This window comes from Trachemys scripta, chromosome 1 (assembly GCF_013100865.1).
Source record: "Trachemys scripta elegans isolate TJP31775 chromosome 1, CAS_Tse_1.0, whole genome shotgun sequence".
Classification (NCBI taxonomy): domain Eukaryota; kingdom Metazoa; phylum Chordata; order Testudines; family Emydidae; genus Trachemys; species Trachemys scripta.
This window is the reverse complement of record NC_048298.1, coordinates 49205413-49224514: the sequence shown is the minus strand read 5'-3', so window position 1 is coordinate 49224514 and position 19102 is coordinate 49205413. Positions and strand designations below refer to the sequence as shown.

General features: G+C 42.2%; 1 protein-coding gene across 1 annotated transcript in view; it reads right to left on the bottom strand.

Annotated features, from left to right (window-relative positions):
* The window catches only part of DOCK4 (dedicator of cytokinesis 4), a gene marked incomplete in the record, with an annotated part of 410929 nt that overhangs the window by 16093 nt on the left and 375734 nt on the right, over nt 1-19102 (bottom strand). Inside the window, 11 exon segments of the mRNA XM_034758276.1 lie at nt 3478-3587; nt 3812-3893; nt 4415-4535; nt 4838-4959; nt 5516-5635; nt 7482-7565; nt 12575-12751; nt 14449-14535; nt 15831-15997; nt 16584-16725; nt 18267-18371. Coding sequence (XP_034614167.1) covers nt 3478-3587; nt 3812-3893; nt 4415-4535; nt 4838-4959; nt 5516-5635; nt 7482-7565; nt 12575-12751; nt 14449-14535; nt 15831-15997; nt 16584-16725; nt 18267-18371 — 1317 coding nt within the window.

The following is a 19102-nucleotide window of genomic DNA, read 5'->3' as shown; positions in this document are numbered from 1 at the left end:
CATCCAGTGCATCAAATGCCTCAACAATTATGTGTGTGAAACCAGACAATCACTTCATTCTTGAATGACCTCACACAGAAAAATGATAAAAGACAAAAACACCCTACCACCTGTGGGCAAACACTTTTCACAAAGCGATACTCCATATCTGACCTCTCAGTCCTCATCCTCAAAGGAAATCTGCACAACACCTTCAAAAGTTGAGCTTAGGAACTTAAGTTCCTATCTCTGGTAAACTCTAAAACTCATGGTCTCAACATAGACACTGGGTTTATGGATCATTACAACATTTTGTAACCTACTAACCTTCCTTTTTCCTATGACTGCAGAGGTGTTAATTGCCCACTTCATTTTAAGTAGTTTCTTGCAACATGTGCTAACCTCTCATGTTTAACAATCTGTCCCACCCTGTATTTAGCTGTGACACTTCCAGACCTGAAGAAGAGCTCTGTGAATCATAGAATCATAGAATATCGGGGTTGGAAGGGACCTCAAGAGGTCCTGCTCAAAGCAGGACCAATTCCCAACTAAATCATCCCAGCCAGGGCTTTGTCAAGCCGGGCCTTAAAAACCTCCAAGGAAGGAGACTCCACCACCTCCCTAGGTAACGCATTCCAGTGCTTCACCACCTTCCTAGTGAAATAGTGTTTCCTAATGGAGGTTCCTAGTGGACCTCCCCCACTGCAACTTGAGACCATTGCTCCTTGTTCTGTCATCTGCCACCACTGAGAACAGCCGAGCTCCATCCTCTTTGGAACCCCCCTTCAGGTAGTTGAAGGCTGCTATCAAATCCCTCCTCATTCTTCTCTTCTGGAGACTAAACAATCCCAGTTCCCTCAGCCTCTCCTCATAAGTCATGTGCTCCAGACCCCTAATCATTTTTGTTGCCCTCTGCTGGACTCTTTCCAATTTTTCCACATCCTTCTTGTAGTGTGGCCCAAAACTGGACACAGTATTCCAGATGAGGCCTCACCAATGTCGAATAAAGATTGAAAACTTCTCTCTTCCACCAACACAAGTTGCTCCAATAAAAGATATTACCTCACCCACCTTGTCTCTCTTATCTAGGAGAATGACTCCAATCATGGAGCAAATAAGGACTAAAAAAGACAACAAACCAATTATGGGGGCAAGTGTCTATGGAGCTTTTCAAGCTAGGTCACCAACAATAAGCATTCACATTCTTCATATGGAGAACAAGTAAGAGAGACAAGGCATCACAACCCATCCAGAGACTAAGCAGCTAGCACTGAAAAGTAGTCAGTAGATGGATAGATGTAATCTTAAGCAGCCACTCAAGGCAGGACTACTTGTCCAATACTTCCGTGGCTTGGGTCCTACTCCTTGTAACTTCCTCAAACGAGGTGTGCAGTGTTCTGGCAGCATTGGATTGGAAGAGCAGGCATTTCCCTTTGTGCCTCTTATTTTTCAGGTTGAAAGACAACGGTATAAATTACTCTTTCACTTGGTGACAAAGAAATCCAGGGAGTATAGTATGAATGCTCCGATGGAGACCCTGAATGCAAACTAGTGCTAGAATATAAGTAGTAGGGACTAGTGACAGCATCCATATCTAATTTTTATAAAGTGCTAAGTGATGATTTGGCCTTTAAAATCTCTCAAGAGTGAATATGTTTTTCTGATGACAGAGGGTTAGAACGGTATCTTTTGCATATGACCCATTCTTGCTATCCTGGAAGGAAGGGGCTCTGAGAAGCATACCTGCCCCTTTTCCTAGAAAAGTTAGACTCCCTTTAAGGACATGAGAGGAAGAGGGGGAATAGTTGAAACTTCCTGCCTTTGAAATATACTTCTTTGCATGAGAAAAGTAATTTTCTACTTACCCTGTCTGGGGACACTGAGGGTAGAGATAGATTGGGAGATTTTCCTGTCAGGTGAGCCTCTGGGAGAGTGGAGATTGGGCCTAGCGGCTCCTCACGCTCTCTTGGTGAATCTCTGGTACAGCGGGGAATGGAGGCCGCATTCCACTTGGCAAAGCAAGAGTTTACAGGCTGGGAGCAAAAATGGCACAGTTCTTTCTTTATGGCTGACTGAAAAGCCACTTTACATACAGAATATCTGCACGTCTTTGCTCTATGCAGCTTTGGCTGCTCTGCCATTCCGAGTTTGGCAGGAAGCTGTCAGTTGAGAGTACTCATTTTGTGGTCCCTGAGAATTGCTTCTCAGCCTGGCTAAGATTAAGTATTTGTTCTGAGATTGTCAGCTATCATGATGATTGGCATGGTATAAAAGCTTAAATAGAAAAGAGGAGAATATTTTCTCTTCAAGAACCACCTTAATAGCCAAGAGGTGGAGAGTGAGTGAGAGAGAGGCAGAACTAAAATTTAAGAGAAAGCACCAAATAATTTCTAAAGTAAAAGAACCAGAACTACTGCGTTTCATGTTGTCAGAGGCAGGATTTCTGGGGGGGAATCAGAATGGATGTCGTTTGCCACTGTCATTGGGCTCCCTGTTAAAAGTGCTTCAGTTTCCACAGTCTCTGCAATAACGAAGGCCATCCTGTGGAGACGGAATGGACTAGAAGTGCTTTTACATGTATAACAAGGGGAAAAGTAGGAAAGAAAGTAGGCCCATTAATAAAAAGCATTTAATTAATGAGGATTCAAAATTGGCTGGTACAGAACTCATTTTGTACGCCTTTTTAATCCAGAGAACTAAAATAATAGCGATATTCCTACGTAGGATTCAAAGATGGTGATTTTAAAATGAAAACTCATTTCTCCTCTCTCTCCTCCCTTCTCAACCCCAAGCCAGAAAAAATGCCTCCCCTTTCCTATTTGACCCTCCTCTCTGAAATGACATGAGGATTTAGAAATTGCCATATGTGATTGGTTTAGTAGTATATCTTGCCTTTGACAATGGCCAGTAATTATGATGTTTCAGAGGAAGGAGAATGGAAGCTCACTATGGACAACTGCTATTGTAACAGCCCTTCCACTTTCCTTGCTCCTACCTTACACATGAACAGTCACGTAATGGCAGGGAGATGGACTATATGACCTTCGCATCTCCCACTTCTTTGATTTTATATCAAAATGAGGTCTAAACTGGGCAGATGGTAATCACAGATTAGATCAATTTAAGCAGATTCACATTTCAATTATTGCTTTTTCTCTTTAGTATGTACTGTATATTTTACTAAAGTAATATTGCCTATAAATATGCAGAGAACCTTTCCTTTTTCCCATTGTATTCATAATGTTTCCAGTTCGGAGGAATACCTACCTACCAAAAGTAACAACAGTGGGTAGAGGTTGTAGCGGTAGGCAATTATCTGTTCTATCTGAAAACATCTGAACGTTACCAAATGAGGAAGTGCCCAAATTTTCTCATACTGATTTCTCTGATCTCTTCTAAAATAAAATGTTTCTGCTGAATTAGAGACAAAGTTAAAGAAGCTTTATTATCATATTCATCAGAGTAAATGTGAATAGATCTCCGTTACAAACTGTGTACCTGTGAAGGTTCTGCAGGAATCGGGTAGATGGCACTGCATGGCCTCTCTCTTGGGGACAGGCAAGAATTTTCTCTGGAATGTTTATGTTTGTCAGACAACAAAGGAGAAGCTGGAATATAAACCCCCCCCAAAAAGATAACTTAATGCACTAAAATACTGATCACTTAAATTCTGTGGGCCAATTTCATAACAGAGAGAGACATCCTATTGTTCCCCTCCCAACAATTCACCTTCCTCTGACAATAAATTGCATTCTGTGTCACACAGGCAATAATTTGAGATTCAGTGGGTTAGTGTATTGACAGCCATTTAACTCAGTGGACAAGCACTAACCTCTGGCACTGGATGGAGCAGAGCTGGTCACATTAGGTGAAGCGGAATGAGTAGAACTCAAGCTTGAGGTAGATGGACTTGGCTGGAAGTTGATGAGACACTCTTATGAGCACATCATATATACAAGTTTGTAAAATACAAATACACTGCATATGTATTACACAAACGTTTTGCCCAGAGAATATTTTATAATTTATTACATTAATTTTCCAAGAGCTTTAAGCAGCAAACTGATGTAAATAATATGAATATCATTTATTACATTTTGAACTTGCCGCAGTGTTAATGACAATTAGACCGAAAGGTCTGACTAGAGAAAAGAAACGGATTTGTGTTAGATTGTGTAGCTTTAAATAATTTTTCTCACATACATTTATATCTTCAAATTGGACTGTATAGTTATGTAAATAATAATCATTCTCTATAACTAAAAAGGCTGACAACCCATAGAACATGAAGGTCTGTTTATAAAAAAAGCTTTTAACACTCTTTCAATCACAATTCTAAAGTAAACAGAAGATGATAGTGAGTAAATAAATCTAATGCTTTCTTGTGAGAAATCAATAAGATCATATTTAGCTTAGCTGTGGCAATACTTTGTACCTGCATGTTGAAAACTTCGTCGGAGCTTTCTGATTGCCCAGTGATATTGCTGACTTCAGCAGAGGCTTGTGATGACAACGACGAGGATGAATATCTGTTTACGGCTGGGTAACTTAATGGACTGTTACAGGAAAAATAAAAAATTGATGTAGTTAATTCCTATTCCAAGTTTTCCAATTTATTAAACATCAATGGGGAACAAAGAGAAAATAAACACTATCTCATCTCTTATCTCATACACTCTAATTTGGGTTTATTTATTATACTGTGATTTTTATCAGCTACGGAGGTCTGCAGATGCCTGTGGACTGATATATTAAGAAGCATATATACGATAAACTACACCACAGAGAAAAACTGTTCAGTACATCGTATAAAAGTGCCAAAAACTAGAAATTCATGGTAATTTAATCTTTGATTTACCTGCGTCTAGGAATTACCCTGGCACCATCTGGACTCATAGAAGCAGGCGCTGAATTTCTACATACACGAGGGCTTCCATTAGGGAAGTGAACAGGACTAGCTTGCACACATGCAGAGAATTCCTAATTATTGGTTAAAAAAAGGTTAATTAGAATAAGAAAAGCACCATCAAGCATTTTGTGACATACTTTTCAATTTACTATCTGTACATTTTCATTTTGAATCAGGTGCATTAAATATTAATATCTAAGAAGCTAAAGTATTTTTTCTGCAGTGATGTTCAACATTTTCCTTTGATAAAGTAAAATCATTATTTTTCTTTAAGTCGCAAAGATAATTTCAAAAAGTGAAGAGAAGCTCCAGTGCTACATCAATGTAATGCAACCAAGCAACCAAAAGATGTCTCTATTCGTCACTTAGCAGAACTAACAACCATGTTCAAATGAAGCAGTCACTGCAGCTAAGCTGTGTCCAGGGCCGGCTCTAGGCATCAGCGTTCCAAGCATGTGCTTGGTGCGGCACTTTTCAAGGGGCGGCACTCTGTGTTTTTTTTTTGTTTTTGTTTCGGCGGCGGCACTCTGCCCCCCCCCCCTTTTTTTTTTTTTGCTTGGGGTGGCAAAAAACCTGGAGCCAGCCCTTGCTGTGTCCTATGGCCTGTCAGTGTATCTGTTCACATACCTGTATTCCCAAACTTGACTTCATCACAAAGAACTGATCAACTAGCTTTTTGTGTAAAGGTCTCATATCCTGAGGCACAAACTTCTCATGTACAGCTAATCCGAATTCTAGAATCTGGGCCTTCACAAAAAAAGGGGAGAAAAAAAGACATTTATTTGTTGCGTTTCAGTTTAATTTTTGCTTTCCATCATTAACCACCATGCTACAATGCTATGAATTCACAGAAATACGTATTTTAGAAGGACCTTGATATTAAACAAGGCCTAAGGCCAAAACCAGGCATCTAGACAAAAACATTTACTTTTCTCCTCTTTGTGCTACTTGACTTTCAGAAGAATTTAGCTGACGTGATACCAATGACTCAGTGTGAAATGTGTGAATAAGCAGTTCTAAAAGTATGAATGAAGACTTTCCCCAAACAATACTGGGAAGAAAATGTCACTGCGTAGAAAAATGTGAGAGATGATAACTCTGGTAAGGAGCTAGCAGATCTGGGCAGACAACATGGATGTGTGCAAACACAGTTCTTGGAATGCACATCCTGCTATAACTACAGAGCCCATGTTATTTCACTACCAGGTATCTCCTAAGCAGTGATAATTAATGTGGTGGCTTTATATGAGGGACAAAGGTCCACCAGGCTTGAGAGTAATAGCACCAAAATATATCACTTATTATCTTGTTCATATTTACTTAGATGGATTTAAAATATTGGCTTGGTTAAGTGACGAACCAAATAAACTTTAATGTAAAATCGAATGGCTACATTATGTTGTAATATCTTTGAATGAGAGCATCCAGCAGACATTTTGAGCCAGCATCTCAGTGAGTGTAAATCAGCAGAGCTGCACTGACTTCACCATCACAGGTGAAAATGACCATTTTGTTTCAGGGCAGGTCAACATTAATCTCTGCTTCTGAGGTGTTATGCTGCCTCATGGGAGTTTACCCTTAGATCCCTTGTGCCCCATTCTCTCAGAGGGGCCCTGCTCTCCAGCTGGACTACATCTTCCATGATGCATCATGGCTCTCCCTGCAACTGAGCCACTGCAGTGCATCATAAGAGTATATGGGGTCAACATGCAGAAACAAAACATTTCATCTAGGTTTTTCCCCAATGAAAAATTCAGCCAAAATTGATTTTTCCTACAGAAAATTTCTATTTTGACAAAAAACAATTTTTTTAATTGGAAAATGTTTTGTTGGATGTTTTTGACCAGCCTAGCAAGTAGGTAAAGTTTATCTTAACCAAGTGAATATTTAAAGTTCCTTTTTCACATTTTATTGTGAAACAAAGGGGAAAATAAAATATCAAAATAAAAAGTAGACATAGTTAATGTCATTTCCCAGCACATCTCTTCCTTTCAATTCATCACAAACTATGCAGCTCATCTATCTTTATTTTCCATAAATAGTAACTTCTACATTAAGCAATTAAAACCACACAATAAAAACAAATACAATAGAAAAAAAGGAGAAATACAGTTCAAAGATCAAATAGTGATCCTAAGTTTTTATATAAAGTGCAATCTCTCAATTCCTTAGTTCCTGTCTATTTTTATTTCCTAGTCAGGCAACTATTTGTGCAATTTTTTTTTAACATAGTACAAGTTGTATTATTACTACAATATACTTTTTAGTCATAGCAGAGTCAGTCTGTCGTAGTGGTAAAATATGTAACAACATGCAAATAAAGCAAATATTTGCAAATGCAAATATGAAAGGACGTTCTGCCTCTTATTGGTCCACTTATATTTTTTTGGAGAGAGGAAAAGAGGATCAGAGGGATTAAGTTAACTACACTTGGAAACCTACTTATAGGGAGTTGCACGCTATCTGAAAACTTATACAGCAAATATTGAGGGCCACTGAGCAGCTAAACACTGCAATTTCATATCTTATCCGGGCACATATCAATTTCAGCTAGAATACACAGCAGGCTCTCTATGTCTTTTCTCCATTTTACCTGCTCAAGCATCAGCTCTCTCAAGCGTGTGATCTTCTCCCCATCCTCTGGGTGGTTCAAGATATATTCCTTCACAAAGAATGCCTAAGCAGAACATAATCATGGCACAAAGTCACAACAAGTTTGATGAATATGTTTACAACAGCTTTAAGGCACCAGGTTTTTCAAAACAAAACCCCAACTCTTCCCACGGCAGTACAGAAGAGTAAAATCATGTATCACAGTTATAGACCCATTTTCATATTTAAAGGTACTGCCGTTCTTTTTTAACAAACTGATATGCAACTTATACACAGAGAGCACCTGCACAAATAAATGGCAGACATTTCTTGTATGAAAAGCCTTTAACCGAGGTCCAATAAGTGAACCGCTTCCATTTGGCCAGGTAGGTCGCTTTGGTGGGAGGCTTTCTGCTGCCTGTTAAACACTGGCCGAGCGCTTCTGCTCCTCGGCATTTAACCATGCAGCAGCCAAGCCATCAGGTGCAGCGCTTCCAGGTTTGGATGCAGAAGACTGCCGTGGTTTTAGGACAGCAGGTCTGGCCTGAGCGGCAGCTGTAACAGAACAGCCACCAAGAGGTACAGCAGCGTGCCGAACCTGTGCTGGTGCGGCCAAGCCGGCACTATGAGGATCACCTTTGCCTTGTCTTGCTTGATCTTCATGAGGACCCTGTGAATTAACGGCATTGGGGGGAAGGAGTACAACAAAGCCCCCAACCAAGGAAGTAGAAAAGCGTCCGACAGGGAGCCTCTGTCGATCCCCCGAATTGAGCAGAAAACATGGCATTTCCTGTTCTGCCTGGGTGTGAACAGGTTCATCTGGGGAATCCCCCACCTCTGGAAGAGGACGCTGACGACTTCCAGATGGAGGGACCACTCGTGGTGAGATGAGAAGGTCCTGCTGAGGCGATCTGTCAAAGCGTTCCTGACCCTGGTGGGTGGCTACGAGATGAATGTTGTGCTGTACACAGAAGTCCCAGAGCCTGATGGCTTCTTGGCAAAGGGAAGATGATCTGGCTCCACCTTGCTTGTTGATATAGAATATAGCCGCTATATTGTCTGTCAGGACCTGGACCATCCTGCTTTCTATGTGAGGTAGGAAGGCTTGGAAGGCCAGGCAAACTGCACCCTGATGTTGATGTGTAGGGAGCGATGGTGACTCGACCAACGATCTTGTGTTCTGAGATCACCCAGGTGGGCTCCCCACCTCAGGTCTGAGCCATTGGAGATGACAGTCACTGATGGGGATGGAACTGCGAAGGGAATGCCCTCCAACACTGATGCAGGATTCTGTCACCAAGTGAGTGATGACAGTACAGGTCTGGGACCCTGACCGCATGGTCCATGCTGTGTCTGTTGGGGATGTAGACCAACGCCAGCCACGCAGAGGCAGAGCCATGCGTGCCAGACTATGTAAGTGCAGGCCGTCATGTGGCCCAACAATCGCAGGCACGTGTGAGTGGTGGAGAGAGGGTGGGCTTGCATGCATGACAGGAGGTCCGCCATGGCTTGGAACCGAGCCTCGGGGAGGAAGGCTCTGGCCTGAGTAGAGTTGAGGACCACTTCAATGAACACTATACGTTGCACTGAAATTAAGGTAGACTTTTTCTCATTTATTAACAGTCCCAGGTCGCGACAGGTGGAGCAAACGAGATCAAGATGTGACCGCATCTGATCCTGGGACCAGCCCTTTATCAGCCAGTCATCAAGGTACGGGTAAATTTGAACACCCTGGCACCTCAGATAAGTGGCCACTGGCACTACGCACTTTAAAACTACTCTTGGGGCTGACAAGAGACCGAAGGACAGCACCGTGAATTGGAAATGGTGCTGGCCCAGCACAAAACAGAGGAAGTGCCTGTGCCCTGGGAAAATGGAAATATGGAAATCCTTCAAGTTGAGGACAGTGTACCAGTACTTCAGATCCAAGTAGGGGTGATGGAGGCCAGGGAGACCATGTGAAACTTCAACTTCTTGAGAGACTTGTTGAGGCAACACAGGTCCAAAATGGGTCTGAAGTCCCCTTTTGCTTTCGGGATTAGGAATTAGCGGGAGTAAAACCTTTTTCTTTCATGTCCCGGCGTCTCTACCACCACCAGGTGTAGGAGGTTCTTGACCTTTTGGACGAGAAGTTGCTCATGAGAAGGGTCCCTGAAGAGGGACGAGGAAGGGGGGTGGGAAAGAGGGTTGGTCACAAACTGCAGGGTGTACCGTGAAGATATTACGTTGAGCACCCAACGGTCCCAGGTCAGCCATGACCAGGCCAACTGGAAGGGGCACAGATGGTTGAGGAAAGAGTGGGAGGGTGTATCCTGGGAACTGACTGAGGTGCTGTCCTCGAGCACACCCTCAAAATGACGACTTCTGGCCTCCTTGGCTCCTGGAAGCGCCAGGCTGAGCAGACAAATGGGAAAACAAAGTGTAATGCCGCTTAGACCCCTTGTCTCTATCCTTTCTCCTGTAGGTGCCCAGCCGGAGAGTCCCCCAGGACCTAGACTGGGGAGGTGGTGGGCCAAACGGCTTCCTGGTCTGTGAGGGGTATGAAGGCCCAAGGAGCGGAGGGTGGCACAGGAGTCTTTAAGGCCATGAAGTTTGTTTCTGTGAGCATGGAGAAGAGCCCTACCCCCTCAAATAGGAGTCCTGAATAGTGACCTGCATCTCCTGGGATAACCCGGAGCCAGGAGCTGCACCTCATGACCATCACCGAGGCGACCACCCCAGCCTGTGAGTCCATAGTGTCCCAGGCCATCTGGAGGACCCCTCTCACCATCGCTGTGCCTTCTTCCACCAAAGCAGCGAACTCCTGGGGTCGGTCCTGTGGGAAGGCCTCCTTGAATTTCCTGTTAAAATCGAACCTACCTAACAAGGCCTGGTGGTTAGACACCCAAAATTGCAGGCTGGCAGGCGAATAAACTTTTCTGCCAAACAAGTCCAGTCTCTTGGCATCTTTGTTTTTCGGCGTGCCACTGACCTGGCCCTGCCGATCCCTTTCATTAACAGCAGACATGACCAGTGATGCCGCTGGAGGGTGCCTGTACAAATATTCGAACCCTTTTGCAGGGACGTAATACTTCTTTTCCGCCTTCTTAGAAATAGGTGGAATGGAAGAGGGGGTCTGCCACAGCGATTTGGCAATCTTAAGGACCCCTGGGTGGACAGATACTGGAGGAGGATATAACATTAAAGTGGTCGGTGGACTCCTCCGCGAACTCACTTTTTAAGTTCAAATTGGTAGCCACCCTTTTAAGAAGGGCCAGGAGCTATTGGAAGTCGTCGGGGGGCGGGACAGCCTGTTCGGGAGTGACCTGCCACTGCTTCGTCCAGAGACGATGACGATTGCACTGCTGGGAGAGGGGCGAGTTCACCTTCCCTCTCTGGGGGTGGCTCCTTGGGTGTTGGAGCCTGCTGCGCTGTCCCCGCGTTGGTTTCGGTGCTGTGTTCTGACTCTGGTGCCAGCGGTGCTGGAGGCAGCTTGTCCGAGGCAGCCAAGGAAGACTGGTGGGAATATGGGACCGGCATTATGGGCACAGCCCACGGGTTCCAGCATGGCCATTGAGCGGGCCACTGTCCCTGCTGCCATGCCATAGCTGCAGATGCCGCACCGGTCTCATGGGTCAGCAGTGAATCACCCCTCCTCAGCAAGGGGCTGAACTCCTGGTCCGACTCTGACCACTGCCCTTCTGGCGACCACGGCCTGAGTTTGCTGACTGACCCTAATTGGCGACCGGTGAGACGAAGGCAAGGACTGGTGCCTGCCTGACAAACAGTACCAGGGAGATTGAGACTGGTGTCATGATAGGGAGCGATCCCACCCCGGGTGGGGACCGACATCTAGGAGACCGTTTAGGTGAAGGTGACCTGCGCTGCAGCGATCTTTGGTGGGAAGCTCGCCGGTACCATGGGTATGGGAACCGGTGCCTCGACTCCAGTGTCCCATTCCTCGTAGGAAGAGAGTGGTGCCGGGGTTCTAGGCTGCGGAGATGGGGCTTTACGCCTGAGGTCCGGGGACCGAGGATGCTCCACTGCTGTATGCGGTGGGCCCATGACTGGCTTGCCCTTAGATGTTGGAGTCTTAGCTAAGTCTGGCGCCTGGTGCTGCAACAGCAGTACCAGATGGCCTGCTTGTTCTTTAGCCGCCAGGGCTGCTTCGGGCAAGGGTCCCCTGCCGCTCCCAGGAGTTGGAGGCGGATCCCTGGCCGGGCTAGGGGGTCCGACTGCAGCAGTACCCCCCGTGAAGCCTCGGGACAGGCACCTGGTCTGACATGGGTCCTTTGTTCGAAGCTCCTTTCCCCTCTGGTGCTGGGGGGCTCTTTTTCTTTTGCTGCTGCTTAGGCACCAGCGAGGGGGAATGGTGCTGAGCGGAGCCTGGTGCTGGCAGTGGACTCCGTACCAATGTCGAGGTACTCGGCGTGGGGTCCAAGCGGGAGGGCTCCGACACAGGACAAAGCGCAGCCTCCATGGGGAGGGCCCTCAAGCAGATATCCTGCTCCTTTTGGGTTCTATGATGAAAGTTTTTACAGATTCTGCACTTGTCATTTCTACGGGACTCCCCCAAGCACTTCAAACAGCTCTCATGGGGGTCACTAATAGGCATCGGCCTGTTGCATGACGAGCGTGGTTTGAAGTCGGGGTAACAGGGCATGCCCCGCTCCAGGGCCAAGTCCCAGCAGGGACTCTAACTACCAAACTAACCTGACACTTAACTTAATGGCTAACTAAGTATCTACAAACTATATACAAAGAAGATAGACAATGGGCTAACCGCTAACGTCCTGTAATGCAAGACGAGGTGCTCCGACCAACCATCCCGGGCAGTAAGAAGGAAGTGAGAGGGTGTAGGGCCGGAAGCTCCTAATATACCAGCGCATGGGAATGACACTCAAGAGGGTGTCATAGCCGACCCTTTGATATTTATTTTAGTATAGGTGATTATGTATAATGCAGTGTCTATTAGCACCCATTATATATAATACCATCTGTATGTTTTTATACAGAGCAAGAGTTAGACAGAAAGTGCTTACAATTAGTAAAACTATGCATGAAACAGATAATACAACAGATCCGTAATATATATTTTCTAAATAAACTGTTTACCTCTTGGTACCTAGCAACTCCACCATTAACTGCTGCATCTATGACCCCATTCAGACACATTGTGAGTGGGTTTATATTCTGCATCTGTCGGGTCTGACACTGACTAATCAGAGTTCTCAGCTGCTGGTTCTTATTTTCCAGCACTTCAATAGCATTCTCGAGGGGACTCATTTCCACCTGGGGGGGGGAAAAAAAAATCATTCATGCTTAATTCTCAAATATTTAACAGATAATTTATTAAAGGCTGTTTTTGCTGAATTCTAGACTCTAAACAAGGTTATTCTATATTACTAATTTCTCCTATATTTGTAGATAATTCCTACATGCTTGGGTTGACCCTTGTGAGATATGAGGTCAAAGACAGAATGACTTCAACCACACAAGCAAGGACCAAATTCCACCAGCAAATCATATTATCTGACTCTGCAAGGCTGGTGAGCACCTCCTGCTAAATACTGAGCCCTTTAACTCCTGGTGAAATTAACAGGGCACTTGTTATCAGGCCCAGAGTGATAAAAATTTCTGTGCCTTACTAAAGGATCAGAGGAGTTTCCCTAGCTGCTAATATATACTGCAAGAAGACTGAAAGGCAGAAGAAAGTTTACAATTCAGTAGCTAGAGTAGAGAATAGACTGTTCTATGGCCTCTATATTTGTCATCATTTACCAAATGTTACCACGCAGTGGTATCTGAGACAACGCAATTATGTGCTATGCTAAGCATAGAGGAAACTGTAGTATTTCAGATATAATTGTTGGCAAAAACTGACTGTAATGGTGATAAAGGTACCTAAGGGAGGGTCTCCTGCTATTTTGGGGTGACATTTTTCATGCAAAATATTGGGCTGTGCAGTATTGAGCTGGGAACTTATGTGTACTGGAGTAGCAGCCACAGTACCAATCAGCTAACAGATTTTCTCTTGCTTTACACAGAATTGTGTGTCATTTGATTTGTATTAAATTGAGTAGCTATTTTTCAGTTGGGACTATAACAGAAGGATGAGAGAAAGACTGACAAACAAAATAAAAAAGAGAGAAAAGAGTAGATTTTTAAAAGGAAATAATTTGTACAGCAGTAACCGTGCATTTAATGGGGACTAGTTTCCCACATTAGTATTGGACTGTCTTCTTTGGCAAGAGGGAGAATATTGGCATGTGCCAACCGTGTGGTCCTGAAACTTGCCAAGTTAGCTAGAGAACTTTAAACAAGAAGGATTATTTTTCAGAATGTATTTTGAATGTATTAGAGAAGTTTCCCTGAAATTTAACTATGAAGAAAAACAATAAATTACAAGCTGGTAGTAATGGGCTGCTACTTTAGACCTTGATCTTACAATGAGCTTCACGTAGGCAGGTTTCTGCGCCCATGCAGAGACCCAGTGACTTTAACAGGGCTCCATGCAGAGAGAGGGATCCACCCCCCTGGCACTTATAGCAGAACGGGGGCCCTGAGAATGATTACCTTTCAAGTATACCAAAGACATGTTAGGCCATAAATAATCTAAGCACTGAACACTGTCATATCAGGTTCTAAAAAAATAACTTGCTGACATTAAGTGTCACTTCTGACTATATTTTTCTTGTTTTTTTGGCTTGAATTGTTTGAATCAATCACAATGACGGTTGGTGGTTCCTACCAGTGCTATTCAGTTATTTATGGGAACTAGATACCATAGAAGGATTTAAGAATCATTTATTAAGCATAAAAAGCGGGGTGATATGGATTCCTGCCACTAGCAACTCTAGATATTACTAATAAATCTTTAAATCTGGTTTATTACATGCTGTACATATAAAGAAGTAACCTAGTTGCTAACTCAGTATCCAAAATGAACTCAGAAGCAAGAGTCTATTAACAGATCTCTTCATACTCACTACTTCACGTTTTTCCACTTCGAACCAGCGGGATATCCCAGGCAAACTCTGCACTAAGATCAATGTTGTTCTTTCCACCCACAGACTCTGCAAAATACAAAAGCAAATTATTGTGTGTGTTGTTCTTTTGGAGACATGCGATCTAGAATGCACACTGCTTTTGCCACCTTGCCCTATTTTCTGTGGTTTGTTAGATCTTCTGCAGTTTTTTTTTAACTGATGGATTGCTTCAGTCTTGTGATATTGAATGGCAGAAATGTGGTAATAGCCAAATCTGCTCAAATGACTACCCAAAAGTGTAGAATATGTAATCTTCTCCTTTACCATCTAGGACTGACTATTAATTTCTGTTGATCTCAGGAGTGAAAGATACTGTTCTCTAAATGGACTACAGATGAAAGCTACTCAAAACCTAACCTGTTGGGAAAAAGGACAGTTTCTAGTTTTTGTATTCCTGAGATAAGGAATAAATTGGAAAAATACTTATGTTTAAAAAGAGTGACTCACTCTCCTTTATCAATTCCTACAATATATCAAAGTGTATTGCATATGTCACCCACAAACACACAATACTATTAAGTGCCTTTTAGGCAAATATCTTAAAGTAATTTAAAAGCATTTATTGTGACATAAAAGTCTGTTGAATTACAAGGTTCCTACAGTATACAATATAATATTTATATAAAATACAATTAAAGAATCCTAAACCTTGATCAGAATTTAGAACTGATTCATTAAGCTCATTTTTATGGTGCTTTTTATTACCATTATAGTTCTTACTCTAAGTTTACAGCAATACCAACATGTGATAATGCACTTTATCGATTTGAATAATTCCCTTATTGAAGCACAAGATATACAAACGTATTTCATATATACATTACTAAGACATGAGTATCTTTGACTAGGTACATATATATATATATATATATATATAACCAGGCAGGCGTATGCTGAAAGAGTTTCTAAGTATCTTGTGGGTCAGTGTTAAGGTTGGTACTGGAAAACGCAAGGGTAAATTTTCCACACACCAATGTTTTTGTTAATAGGATTAATAATAATTTATTTATTAGGGACTAAATTGTGGCTTGGCCCTGGATTACAAGGTAGCTTATGCATATAGCGTGTGGCGGGAAGTAAGGAGGCTTCTTACGCTTTCTTACTCCCTTGTGCAGGTATGTAGGGCAAGTGACAATCTTGCCTTATGTTTGTCTTCCTTATTTTAATTAAAATCAGAAGAGTATGGAAATGACACTTGATTTACCATTATTTGCAGGATCCATTTAATTTACTCTCATCTACTTCATTCAGCACATAACTATAAACTATTATGAACAATGTTATACAGCATCAGTAGCACAGGAAACTACACAGTACTTTACCTTGAATTCATTCTCCTTGTCTTTGGTCCCTTTGTGGAATGGCCTGTCATATCGGAATCTCCAGATGTGATTCACTTTATAAAAACTCTTGATGTTATCTGGGATGCCCTCTCTCTGCAGGACCTCCTGGCTTTCAGGAATTGGTGTCACTGCATAGATCTGCAGATCTATGTGTAAAAAGTTAAGGGCAAACTAGCTTACCACCAGCAAAACAAGTAGGCTGATTCCTGAAGCTTGAAGGAATAAAAATTCTGAAAGTTCACATCCTTAAGCTTCCAGACCATTAATTTCTTTTAACAAGTCACATTTACTTCTAAAATGCAACTATCTAGTATACGGAAATTAAAATATTTAACAATGGATACTCCTTCAGATTTCACCCATAGCCTATGATGCCATGCTCTGTAAATCAAGAACTAGAAGTATTGCAACTTAAACTGACATAGTGCTGAAAGTCTGACAGTTCTGCAAAATAATTTAAATGAAATCAAAATGTTTAACCAGTGATCTCCTATCAAGGATTTTTGAACAAACAAACAAACAAAAACATACAGAATAAAAGAATGACTGGAAATAGTTTACCTGAAGAAATTATGAATAGAAAGTGTTACATCAGAAAAGAATTTGACTTCTAATTCCAATTATTTCAGTGGAATTAGATCATATGTGAATTTGGCTGTAACAGTATATTTTTTTTTTTAAGAAGTGTGCAAAAATTAATTGCAGAGTATGATCTTGTGAAAGTATGGATACACTGTGCTTCTGCCTGAAAGATCGTCTCATCTGGCTGATTGGCATGTTGCATAGCAATGGCATGTGGGAACTCATTCAACATTCGCTGCTGGAAAGCCTCCAATCTCTCATAGTCATGTCCTCGGCAAACAAACTCCTTATTCTGTACAGAAGAAGCAGAGCTAGTTACATGAAAATAACTGGGTACCATTAAATAAATAAAGACACATACTTTTAAAAGAGGGCTTTTTGGGATGCTTACTGCACTACTTGAACAAAGGAAAAGGTAAGTAACAAAAGGCAAAAGCAGAAAATGAATACATATGGAGGGAAAAAGTGATTTAGTCAAAAGGAAACAAATGTAATTGTGTCATATAAAATACATTTTATTGCTTGAGGCATTCTGAAAAATCTAATCATTACATATTTCTGTAAGCCATGATCTGAAAGGCAAACATTGTTTTTACTAGCTAAAAGTATGCACGGGTAATGTAAAGTAATGGATGGTGAAGGCAACAGGAAAGTCATAAGTCCTTTGTGTGGTGTACTAAACTTTTTTGCTTGTTAGTCCAAAATCTTGCTTTATAGATATGCACCTTGGAGAAAGGGAAGGGATAAGAAACCTTCAGAATGCATCCTTATTGCCTCTTCCTCTAAAGACTGCACAGATCACCAGTCTGATATATTCTGCCTGTCCTGCCTTAGGGGGGGGAAGAGAGAATGAGGGTAACTGAGCCTGCTCCAACTCTGAATCTTCCACATGGCCGCTCACTGTTCCCCCGCACCACCAGATCAGCTTGGCTTTTTTAAACATTTGTGTGTGCAACATGAACCTCATGTAAACCATCAGATGCCAGGAGCTGGAATTCCCAATGCAGCACTGATTGTTTACAATGGTTGTGCTGATACCTACAAGTGCTATGGAAATACTCTTCTTCATCAGCTTCCTATACCCGTGGGCAGGGGGCATAGGACTTAAGACAGGGCATCATCTTTGTATATTATAGGATTTTATCCAACTTATCAGGAGTAAATATGCACATTCACCATTTCCCAAGCAATAATGTTAAATCAGCTGGGTCAACACAAGGGGAAAACTAGGGTAAAAATATTCAAAGGCACTTAAGTTCCATTTTCAAGAGTGACTCAGGCACTTCGGAGCCTAAGTCTCATTAAAAGTCAATGGGACTTAGGATCCTAAGTATCTAAGCCCCTTTTCAAAATGAGACATAGGTAGCTGAAAAAGTTATCCCTAGTCTGTACTTGGTAAAGGGGTGGTGTTGATTACTTTTCCTAATTGCCCCTTTGCCCAGTAGACCCCACCCCACACCCAAACACACACCGACAGGTTTCTGGGTAGTCACCAATAAAAACAAAATGGGAGTAAGGTTCTTGAGGAAGCATTGCTCCGCTAGTATCTCACAGCTGATGCCTGATCTCTCATTTGTATACCGAGACATACTTGGAGTTCAAGCCATGTATGGTTTTGGAGGAGCTATTGTCCACTCTGTGGGAACAAATAGCTCACTCCCCTAAAAGAATATTAAGAGGCTACTCCATTAGACAAAACACCTGGAATTTTCCATCTCCTACAAAGGAAGAACTGGCATAAGACATAATAAAGTTTTCAAGTAGGGAAAGAGATGATGAATGAAACCATGACTGATAGAATTAGTGCATAAAATTGATTCTGAATTTACTCACTCTCAAGAAAAATGGAAACTTTTTCCCATAAAATCCAACTCTGAAAAACTCTGGCTCCAAACGTTGTTGATCCATGATTTTATCATACAAAGAAGCTTCCATCATCTGAATAAGATTGAGAAAAAGAAATATATGTTTTATACTTAAAGCTTTTACAGAGAAGAGGCTGCTTAGTGCCCAAAGGTATTAGAATCACATTTCAGTTCTAATCAGCAAGAAGGAGAACTAGATAACTCTTTTACAGTGGATTGAAAGCTTCCAAGAATTTTTGTGAAGTTATTTTCACTTAGGAAGAACAGATATTACATTTGTTTTTGTTTGTTTGTTTTTCTTCTTTAATCTTCCTAATTTACCATCCCCATTCTTATTATATACACACACACCCATACACAGACGCACACCACCACACCCACACACACCCAATTTGAAACATAATCCCAAGTATTTTGCTGATTACTCAACTATTTAGCTATAACATGGGCACTTTCATGAGCACAGAGCATTAACGTTTGGGATTTTCAAAGAATGCTGCCTAAGGGAGCTAGGTGCCCAAATCTAATTTAATATCAGTAGAAGCTGAGTACCTAACTTCCTTGGGCTCCTTTGAAAATTTCGGTCTAGAAAATTTATAAAAATCCTTTCTTTGCCCAAAGCAACAGAGGGTCCTGTGGCACCTTTGAGACTAACAGAAGTACTGGGAGCATAAGCTTTCGTGGGTAAGAACCTCACTTCTTCAGATGCAAGAGACAGATGCAAGTGAGGTTCTTACCCACGAAAGCTTATGCTCCCAGTACTTCTGTTAGTCTCAAAGGTGCCACAGGACCCTCTGTTGCTTT